Below are 11578 nucleotides of genomic sequence, written 5' to 3' on the forward strand. Positions count from 1 at the left end.
CGAAGGATGAATTGGATTGGCTTTTGCTCGAGGTGAAAAATACAGGAGGGAAAAGGCTGGAGGATGTTTTGAAAGAGATACAAAGAAGTAGGGAAAATGGTTTGGGTTGGAGGCCTCGTTTGGATAGCATTGTTGAAGAAATGCAAGAGGATATGGAATAATGGAGACATAGATACATCACCTAGATAAATTATAAGTTAAGTTATTTTAGTTATCTTTATTAAATTTTTATTTCATAATTTTCTTTTCTTTTTGTGGGTTTGTATAAATTTTTTTGATGTGTTTAATGATATGTAGACATGAGACGTATTTGTAGTGGAGTTATTATTATTATTATTTTTTTTTACTTAAAATGTATGATTTATTGGGTATTAATGTGGTCGATTAGTGTTGTGCATATCCTCCATTTTTTCGTTTTTTGTTTTTTTTCATCAATCTCTTATATAAAGCTTGTGTAGTTTTGTTGATCTTTTTTCATTAAATCCCCACTATTAAATTTGTCTATTTTATCTCGTTTTGAATTAAACCTTTGTGATCATATCCAAAACTTAAAATAAACTATATGTTTTTCATTAAATCTCCTATCTTGTGTTTGGATTGATAAATTTCAAATCCATTGATTTCAATTTTATATTTTGCTTGGATTAATAAAATTCAAGTAGATTTCGAATAAACTTCATCTCAAATAATAAATAATAATTATGATAGATTTCAAATAAACCAAGATGAATATCAAATTAAATCAAAAAAATCAATTCAAATGCAACATTAAACTTATTTTTTTTCAAAAAAAAAATGGGTGAAGCTAAGGAGTAATTCTATCACCATCCGCTTACAAGATGAGAGTTTCATTTCGAAAATAAGTTTAATTCATTATATTATTATCATTATACCTAGAAAAATGTACTTTTTTTTAATAAAAAAAACTTGAAATTCATAATAAGATCGTTGAAGGGGCAAAATCGAAAGCTGATTTTCAAGCAAGAAACGAAGAACAAAAGTGTTCCCCTCAAAAAATAATCAAATTACAGAAAACAAGGAAGAAATAGAGGAGACTGAAAAATGAAGTATATCACATGAAATCAATTTCTTTTTTTTTTTTTAATTTTTATTATTATAACACACGAATCGAATTCATTATATATTTTACCATCGGGATGCTAAGAATTTCCATTTTTTTTTAAAAAAAAGAAGAAGCTTGTAAAAAATGTTGACAATTGCAAGGGTGAGACCAAAATCCCACCGACTGCGTGAGATATTTAATTAATCACTCACCCCATTGCATTAAAAAACAAAGTTCACAATTCCTTAAAGTATGTCTTCTCAAAATAGATTAGATCACTTGTCACCAACATTTCATATCCACCCCTTATTTGAACTGAACTAAACTAAACCGAACCGAATCAAATCAAATGATAATTTGATATGTGGTTTAGCTAAAGTCAATTCTCTACTTTGTTCATAAAATGCTTAACATGTATATATTACCTACTCATACTAAAAATTTATAAATCGATCCATAATTACATGTCATATTTATTAAATATATTATGTAAATATTAAATCATAGATCATATCATTAGGGGGTGTAGCTCATATGGTAGAGCGCTCGCTTCGCATGCGAGAGGCACGGGGTTCGATTCCCCGCACCTCCATTTTATTTCTTTTTTTAATTCATTTTACGCCATAATTTTTCATTTTGCCTTCCTCACGGCCTCACATTCCTCATCCACAATCTGCCTTCTCTTTCTTGTTTTGCCCCGTTCAAGTCCCAAAATCCCACCATTTCTTTCTTCCTTATGCTCCAAGTTTATATCCAGAAAATCAACGCACATGACTCTTCAATTGTGCTGCTGCTTCTCCCCTTCACTCCCTCTTCCTGCTTCCTACCCACCAAAACACCACCACTGTTGCTTTCTTTTTCCCACAAAGAACAGCCATCCGAATTCGTTTTCAAGTTTCCGTCTTTCTAAGAACCTTGTTACGGAAGCTACGAATCCAGTGTCGTCATCTGAGGGAGGGAAGTTGGTATCTGATCTGTTGGTTGACGAGTTGTTGGGCCGGGTTTCTGCCGCCAAGGATGCGGGTGAGGTGCTGGCTTTGATTGCGGAAGAGAGTCGGAAGAATTGGGGTGTTGTGAGTGCTTCTGATTGTCATTTGATTCTTTCTGCTGCGCTTGATCGTGGCAATGCTGAGTTGGCTCTCTCTGTTTTTTGGTCCATGCGCTCGAGTTTTGGCTCCGGTATAATTTTGCTTGTGTGTATGTATGGGTAGGTGTGCGTTATTATCGGGACTTCGATAAGCTCTTTTATGAATACTGGTTTCTTAAGTGAAACTTTTTGGGAAATATCTTTGTTGATTAGTTTTTTCGCTCTATTTGTTGTAGAATGAATGTTTTTGTGTTGATAGTTAGATGTATGCTGTCATGGTATTCTTGCAGTCACGTGCTTTGTGTTAATTCTTTTGTAAGATTTTTCTTGGGATTCAAATTATGCTCCCACCAAGTTAGTGAACTTAAATAAGCAGAGAGGACCTATGAGAATGCTTGCATCCAAAAAATGAAAACCATTCTGATTTCTGATAAAAACTACAGAATCGCCATACTCTGATCAGTCAGATAAAGAATTGAAATGTCATTTCTTTGAAATGATTTTATCTATTCTCATGCTTTTGAAGATTGAATTGTGCTTGTTGCAACCACTTATATCTTTCTCATTGTTGATTCTTCCCATGTGGACATCACGACTTTGGTTGTAAGGTGCAAGATGGGGTGAAAATGCTGCATCAGTTGAAAGATGGAGGTGGTCTAGGCCCGATGTAGTTACTTATGCATTACTAGTCAAGGGTCTCGCTGCATTATTAAGGGTCTCAGATGCCCTAAGAATAATTGACTGTGTTTGCCGAGTGGGGGTGTCACCCGGTGAAGAGGTATATTTTTCTATGAGATATAATCTGTTTGCTGAGACTGTTAGTTGTAGAGGGTGAATTAGCAGAAGCAACCAATTTGATGCCTGTTACAACTTTTTTGGACGACCTACATTCTGTTGTTGGTCATATTGATAAGTGAGAAATATGGTAGACTGGTCTTTGTTCTTGGATTGAATATAGTGTTTTCCTAGTGTACATTTTTACAACTTTATGTATACTTTTACCTTTCCATTTAGAGAAATGTAATGAGTGCTGATGACACAATGACATGTTTTATGTTATATCTAAAATTGTTACTTGTCTGTAGCTTTGACATTTTGGAACTTGGATCAATCTACAGACTAAGAGAGAAGGACCCTATATGAAATTTGCCATTTGTGAATCAATTAGATCTTCAATTAGTCATATGTTTGAAACCACAAATGGCAGTTTATGTTAGATCATTTAGAAATATTTATCTATTTGGTTTCAACGTTTTTGTGTTTTTTATGGAAGTAATTGCATGTTTCTGCTTGTAATTTTTAACACGCAGGTTCCTTTTGGAATGGTGGTTCGATGCCCAACTTGTATGATTGCTGCTGCTGTTGCTCAACCACAGCATGGTATTCAGGTACATACATTTAATTTGTCTGTATGCTAACTCTTGCCATTATTCTAATACTCTTGAAATATCTAGATTCTTTTTGGATGTAACGCCACATAAAATCAGTGTTGAATTTTTGTTTGTCTGCTGATTTTAATGTTTGTGAAGGAGAACAAAAAAAAGCTTTTACTGCATTTCTTTAATTTCTATGACTACATTAACAATATAATGGATCAAGATGATGATTGTGCTACTGTTTAGCAAACTAATGGTCTTTATTGAACAGTATGATCCTAATTTGCTAATTTGTCAGTTTTGTCTGGTTGCTTGTCCTTCAATTCCTGACATAACTTAGCTACTTTATGATTCAATTTACCGATAAATCAGACGTGAATCGGGACTCTAAAGTATCTAAGTTTGTTGAATATTTTAAATAAAGATTGGTTGTACCGAACCATTGAAATAATTTTTATCTATACTGATTTCCAGCGTATAGCCCTCCATTTATGGGCTTTTACCGTATTATTTATATAAAGATTTTGGCAATTACCTTCCAAAAGAACTTCACCCCAATGCTTTTTCTGTCGGTTGTTTACAGTCACAGATGAATGGACATTGCAGTTCTCTTTGCCTTTAGATTTTAGAATGAGCAGAAATTGCTTGTTATTCTGTGGAACTAGTTAACATAATAGGGTAATGCAAGTGTGATTATCTCTTATCATGATATGATATGTTAAGAGTCTTGTTTTATGCTCCAGATTCTTTTTCTTTTGGCTGAATGAAAATGTTTTCTGTCACTATATGTAGTCACATTCACTCGAAATTTTTTCAGATTGTGTCTTGTTCAAAGTGCCGCTACCAGTATGAACTAGCTTCGGGAAACATCCTCACCATTGAATCAGAAGAAATCGGGTAGGTTACTTTCATTTTGATTTGTTTTCTTTCATTTCATTAGCATGTTTTCCTCTACATACTTTCTTCTCGTCATCTTTACGATTCGAAATATCAATCATGTCCACAACCTGTTGAGTCTGTATATCAATCGTCAATTGCCAGAAACTTATTTATTTATTTTTTTCTCCGTTTGGTAATAGAATAATCAGAATGTAAATACATATGGTGTTGATCCTGGGATATTCACTTTTTCTAAGGATTCTCCTCCTACCGAACGCAGCATGGATGTTCCTGCATGGAAACGAGGGCTACAATTCTTGCAGATACTAAAGCAAAACATTCCAGCTGCTGTTCATTCCATCGTGGTACATATTTTAATATTAAATATAATCACATTTTTGTTCAGACCTCTGATCATCGTTTTTTAGTTGATACTACAAGGTTCGATCCCAATAATGTACACTATTTCTTTTTGCAGGTGGAGACTCCATCTGGATTGGCTAGAACTCACAGGTTTGCCACTGAAACAGTTGATTTACCCGCTCAGGAAGGTGAAAGAGTGACAATTGTCCTAGCGGCTCCATCAAGTGTTTACCGAGAATTTGGCCCATTGAAATTGAATTCAAGAGTGCCCAAATTCTACCCCGAGGAGCCTATGTGCCTGAAAAATCATAGAGATGGCCGAGAATCTCGACTGTTGAGAGCCCCACAAAAAGATTCAGGCCCATCCATATTTAATCCCTCTATATTATTTCCTCTTCTTGCGGTGCTGGCCACAGGAGATGCTGCCTCTGGAATAATAGATCCTAGCTTGCCGCAGTTGATATCGGTTGCCGCAATTTCTTCACTTGCAATTGGAGCAACATTTAGTGGTTTGGTTCTTCCACAACTTAACAAGGCAAGTTCATATGCTAGTAGCAAGTTGGTGTAAGACCTTTTAGGCATTTTTTAAAAATCCTGTTATAGTTTCATATCAAACAAGAGTTTGCTTTGGTCCTATCATCATTCTTGGAGCAACTATGTCTTATGTGGCAAAATATTTGAAGATATGATGTTCGAGCTGCTATGCGTTAATAATATTTGAGTTGCATCGTTACCTTCTGACAACGGAAAATGCTTGGTCCTATATTTATTAATTATATATGTGTTGTGATTCCAGCTACCTCAAAGATCAGTTGAGATAACGGCCATTAGACAACAACTTCTGTCTCAGTACGATTTACTTCAGTCTCGGATTAGAGAGTTGAAGCAAGCTGTGGAAAATGAGGTACTATTCTAATTCTAACTCTCTTGCATCAATCATTTTCAGAATTTTGATTTACAATTCATGATAACCCAATTTTTTTTTATTTAAATCTGAGTAATTCGAAGAGTCAACGAACTTTTTTGTGCGATAATCCTGTCATTGTGCTGAATTTGAAATGGTCATTTGATTTTATGATGAAATTATTAAGTTTATAAATGTAAAAAAGGTTTGGATGCTCGCTCGTATGTGCCAATTAGAGAACAAAATTTATGCTGTTGGAGAACCTTCTTATCGGTAAGCTCTAAATCTTTCACGTATCACTTCTTAACTTCAGTTAGTCAGTACCAATTATTTTCTTTTTTATGAGAGAAGCTTCTTTTTTGTTTACTTAACTAGCTTTTGCCTTCTGCTTTTAGCGCTAGAAAAACTAAAGTCAAAAGGGTACGCGAAGGATTGGAAAGTTCTCTCAAGAATCGAATTGAACTGATTGAAAGCTATGCTAGAGTATGTTATAAATAAAAAATCTAAATATTTAAAAATCACTCGAAAATGCATGCGCTTTACAGCTTTTTATGGTATTTTGTTTTCAGATGTCTTCAATGATAGAAATTGAAGTAGAACTGGATTCGGATGTTCTTGCTGCTGAAGCCGTCAGCAATGTGGTATGAAACCGAATTAATAAATTAATGCACCTTATTATTTAAAATTCTCTGACTGTTGACAAATATCCATGCCATCTATCTTCTGCAGGAAAATGTTGCCGAGCAGATAAAGCAAATTATGGAGATTGAGAATCTTGAAGAGGCATGTCATATTATCTATTTACCAATATTATAACAAGCAAAAGTGCCCTCTTCCCTCTAACACGATCAATTTGTTTTTCTTTTGATGTAGAAATGGAGATTCCAAGCTGAGGCAAACGATGAAGCTGAAAAACTTCTTACTTCTGAACCTGTTTCTCCAGAACAGATTTTGGACCTATAGTCACCCAAGAACTTGGGGGCATTGTACTGTTTTCCCATGAATTACGATCCCAAGTGGTGTTTGGCTTCTCGATCGAATAAATTCACTGGTTGTCGACTTAGACTCGGAAAAGTCATTCTCCATCACGGCAGTCACGTTGCAGCCTTAAGAAGAAAAATGCAAAAAATTGCATGATTCTTTGAAGGAAAAATTAATTTGACTGCAACTTAAGCGGCTGATAAAATGATGTATACTGCTTTGTTGTTAAGTTCTTCTGGACAGCATTCTTTTGTGAATTCTGCTATTATGAAAGCAAGTAAAATCTTGGTAAATGGTAAATGGAGTTCTCGAGTTTCCCAAGTCAACGACTGTGTACTTTTACATGATGTTTTCATAATTGGATCGGTGATAGAATCGATCTACTTTATAAAAATAGTTCGAATAAAAAAGATTCAATTGATCACATCTTTTAAATGGACAGTCGGACCGAGAAAATGTTATTTTATATAAAATTATAATATAATATAGAAAAAGTATATTTTAAATTATATTAAATATGTATATAAATAAAAAATATATTTATCAAATTTTAAAATCTAAACTACACTCATATAATAAAATATAATTATATTTACATTTTAAAATATATATATATAAATCAAAACAAATTCAAATAATATTTTTAACAAAGTTTAAAATTCAAATAATCATATATATATATATAATTTAAAATATAAAACTATTTTTTTAAAAAAAGAATTAAGAGAAAACAATAAAATTCTAAAATACTTATTTTAAAAAAAATTAAAAATCCCGATCGGACCAGTTTTAATCGGTTTATCGGTTTTTGATGGGTTTGATTGTAAAAAACAATTTTAAATTAAATTCGGACCGAAACCATAATCGATCGTCGATCAAACTGATCAATCCGATTTAAAGAACAATGGTTTTACGGAGTGATTTTGAATAGTTGATGCATTATTATGTGCTTCTGAATACACAATGATTGTTGGCTAGTGAAACATTAAGTTGCTTTAGGAGAAAGACGTTTTTGAAAGCAAAGACAGAAAAAGATCATATTCCATTGACATTTATCGATAACTGAGAAATAAAGCCTGATTTTTGAAAGAACGGAATAAAAGGAGTAAAGCCGTCTCGGAATTTAACAATACTTTGCATGTGGAATTTCAGTATTTCACCTCCCTTTCAAGCCTCAAGGAGTTATATTCGAATCTTGATGCCTAATCCAAATAGCGTGAGAAGAATATTCATTAATTTGTAGATAATAAAGAAGAGAGTGACGTTACATGTACAACCAAATTTGTATAATAATTTTTACGACACAAAAAATTCAATACAAAAATTTCGTTTATCAAAATTTCTTGATAAATTAGATACAAAATCTGATATAATGATAGCAAAATCTAGTAATATAATTTTGTAAATATCTCTATATTATATATTTATTGAACTTTTAACATTATTCTAAATAAAAATAGGGATAAAGCTAGTAAAAGCAAGAAAAGTGAAGAATCCGAATCTCTCTATGCGACAAACCGCCATAAATGAAGGGAATTCCCATATTTTTCTCCAACTATATTGAAATGTTCCAACAAAAAGATCGGATTTTTTTCAAAGATAGTTTTGGAATTTGCATATTTTTCTCTATTATTGTTCATTTGATAACAAAGATTAATAATAAATTATATATTTCTTTCCATGTTCAAGATTCTTGACTCCAGGTGACGCCAATATTTTCCAGTACACCCTTAAAATAAAATCAATTTGGCCACATGCCCACCAAACAAAATGTCCAATTTCTCATCTAAAGTTTGACAAGAAATAAATTATGAGCAAACACGACCAATATTTAAATTTCCTTACTTAGACATCACGTGCATGTGTGTGTGTCTATATATATNAAAAAAAACATATTTTTTTAATTTAAAAAAAGATTTGGACTACTAAAATTTTTATCATATCTATTTTATCATATTGTTTTCTTTTGTTATTTGTCATATTCTCTCAATAATACATATATTTTATTATAATATTCAATTATTACAATCTTTTTTGACAATCAATGATATGCAATTTTTTATTTACAATGTTGTTTGATTATTATTCTATTTCATGTAAATTGACAACAATTTATACCGGATGCTTTTACTTTCCTAGTCACCTTTAATTTATTAGACACTTATACTTGATAACATATAAACTACACATTATTATTAGGGGTGAGAAAAATTTAGGTTAAACCGAATTAACCGACCGAATCGAGTCAATTTGAAATTTTGGTTCGGTTATTTCCGAAATTCGATTTTCAAATTAAAAAATTCGGTTATATCGGTTAATTTGGTTTGGCTACGGTTTTCAAAATTTTGAAATCGGCTAACCGAATTAACCGATATAATAAATACTATTGTTTAATAAATTTTTATTATTTATCAATTTTAATATATTTTTTATTTTTAATTTTAAAATCAAGCCTAATTCTAAAGAAAAATTTGTGATGTATATGGTTTTATGTTTTTATGCATTTGTGTAGACTGTAGTGTTCAAAAAAATTACATATATAATTAAAGTTAAATCACAATTTTTTTAAAAACTAATCGGTTAATTCGGTCACCAACCAAATTAACCGATTTTAATTTTGTTCGGTTTTCATCGGTTATGAAATTAATTCGATCGATTCGGTTATTGCTAAATATTTCGGTTCGATCTGGTTATGACTAATTTGGTTCGGTCGGTAACAGAATCGACCGAATGCTCACCCCTAATTATTATAACAATCTATCATCATATAAAAAGTACTGATGGGTTGATTTAATATCCATATTAACTCATAAGTATAATTAACACAATCAATATCTAGAAAAATATTTTTATCTATTGTCTTTCGTTTTTACTTAACTGACTTTGCAGTGTGACTCATTCAAGCATTAACTTTTTATTTTTTTAGTAAATAGTGATCTCCACTCTCACCGACTTCAATCTTTAGAAGTCGGTATTAGTAGTTTATAGGTAATAAATAATTATTTAGTTTTTATTTTTTGTGTTTTGATTAATTGTGTAATTTTTTATGTTCTACCTAATTCATTTTTAGAATTTTTATTGAATTTTTAAAATCATGATTAGAAGTGTTGCACGCATACAATATAAAATTAATATATTTTAAAATGTTAATATTGAAGTGTCGAATAAATGTATTAAATCATTATTTAAGAACTTTTAGAAATACAATATACATCATAATTCAGATTTAAAGATTAACATACAAACAAAAAATTACGATGAATATCTTATAAAATATATGATATTAGCCCAAAAAGATTAAATATGATTATCGTAAATGAATTTTTCTTAATTAATTAGAAAATTTTCAGCAAATGCGCTGAATTAATTAGAATGTTTTCAATATAGTATGTCGATAAATATTTTTCCATATGAGTTAGTAATTGAGTCCTTATGAACATTTAAAATGTGTCTTTAGTTATAGTAACGATGTCTTATAATTTAAAATATTAAATGAAACAAATTATCAAGATAAAAAATTAATTAGGAAATTCAAGAATATGTGATTACTCAATTAGTTTAATTGACACGCTATTTAGTTTGCTGATTTAATAGATGTTAAATCCACAATCATTGAGTTTGACAAGAATTCTTGTAGAATAAAATACAATTATAATAACTTACTTGATTGTATATGTAATAAAATTTTGTATATTTCATATATGTTTGATTTATTACATTTATAAGGTTGAAATTTTATATATTAAAATATAAGATTTGTTATATATCCTAACATCGATAAATTCACTAAAAATTTATATATTAATTTTCGCTACCATATAATTCTGGTTTCGCCCTAGACTTTTGTGTATTCGTTTGTTTGAATTTATTATTTCTCATTTTACTAAGACCCATAATATGTCAAACATGAAAATGGATATTAATTTAAATAGATGATAATATTTATATATTGTAATAAACATATTTACCCCTCACGATACTGATAAAACTAACTTAAAAACAATATGTCAGGAATCCAAAAAATACAACTCAAATGTCAACTTTGACACTCAATTTTGAGTGACTGCCAAAATGTCTCATCAACCCATAATTTTTGGACAAGATAGTATGGAGGACCGAGTGCTTGCTGCTTTAACAAAAGCTATAGCTAGTGGTAATGGTGCAACTCAAATATTTTAAATCGCACAGCAGCTCAAACACCACGGTTCGATCTCTCTACCAAGCAGGGACAATTATTGCACCCAACAATCTCCCTCCCAATAATTGCACTCCTTGCAATCAATGGGAATCGAACCCGTGACCTTGGCTTTGATATCAATTGTAGGACCGAGCGCTTGCCGCTTTACCAAAAGCTATAGCTAGTGGTAATGGTAATGGTGCAACTCAAATCTTTTAAACCGCAAAGCAGCTCAAGCACCACGGTTCGATCGCTCTACCAAGCAGGGACAATTATTACACCCACCATAGCAACATCACAATTTTGAAATCAAACTGATATTTTTCATTTTATATCAAGAATACATTATTGAAAATCGATAATATTATATATATATAGATATTTAATATAAACTCGTGCGAGCTCATTTAGGCTCACCTTTAAATGAGTCGACAAAATTTCAACCCAACTCACTTAAATTGTTTGGCGGTGCAGTCCAAAACGAAAAGACCCAACCCAAATTGACGGCTCAAAGCACAACGATCTTTTACCGTGTTTTATTTAAATAATTTTTAAATATAAAGCGCAAAAAAATTTCGGTTGCAAAAAACTTTAATTTAAACACATAAATTCTAGAAAACTGTCACATGATGACATGGAAAAAATTAATAAGACACCAAATAAAATTCACAATTCGATAATGAATTATTTCTAAATTTTAATTAATTTAATTTACATAATGAAAAGATAACATTGGATAAAAATAACA

At 31.2% G+C, this 11578-nt stretch overlaps 1 protein-coding gene and 1 non-coding gene across 3 annotated transcripts; both read left to right on the forward strand.

Annotated features, from left to right (window-relative positions):
- Positions 1-1582: 1582 nt before the first annotated feature.
- TRNAA-CGC (transfer RNA alanine (anticodon CGC)) lies at positions 1583-1655 on the forward strand. The gene has a single exon. It is a non-coding gene; the product is annotated as a tRNA-Ala (tRNA).
- Positions 1656-1705: 50 nt separating this feature from the next.
- Positions 1706-6733, forward strand: LOC140979995 (uncharacterized). Of its 2 annotated transcripts, XM_073445710.1 has the most exons (12): positions 1706-2242; positions 2759-2928; positions 3461-3538; positions 4344-4423; positions 4686-4770; positions 4884-5303; positions 5565-5672; positions 5878-5945; positions 6068-6155; positions 6242-6313; positions 6402-6455; positions 6546-6733. In XM_073445710.1, the coding sequence occupies exons 1-12, from the start codon at positions 1834-1836 to the stop codon at positions 6633-6635; spliced, it is 1722 nt and encodes a 573-aa protein (XP_073301811.1). In that variant the 5' UTR covers positions 1706-1833; the 3' UTR covers positions 6636-6733. The 2 variants fall into 2 exon arrangements, with proteins under 2 accessions (XP_073301811.1, XP_073301812.1); XM_073445711.1 differs by lacking the exon at positions 2759-2928 and having other exon boundaries at positions 1973-2242.
- Positions 6734-11578: the final 4845 nt, after the last annotated feature.

This window comes from Primulina huaijiensis, chromosome 6 (genome assembly GCF_012295235.1).
Source record: "Primulina huaijiensis isolate GDHJ02 chromosome 6, ASM1229523v2, whole genome shotgun sequence".
In the NCBI taxonomy this organism is placed as follows: Eukaryota; Viridiplantae; Streptophyta; class Magnoliopsida; order Lamiales; family Gesneriaceae; genus Primulina; species Primulina huaijiensis.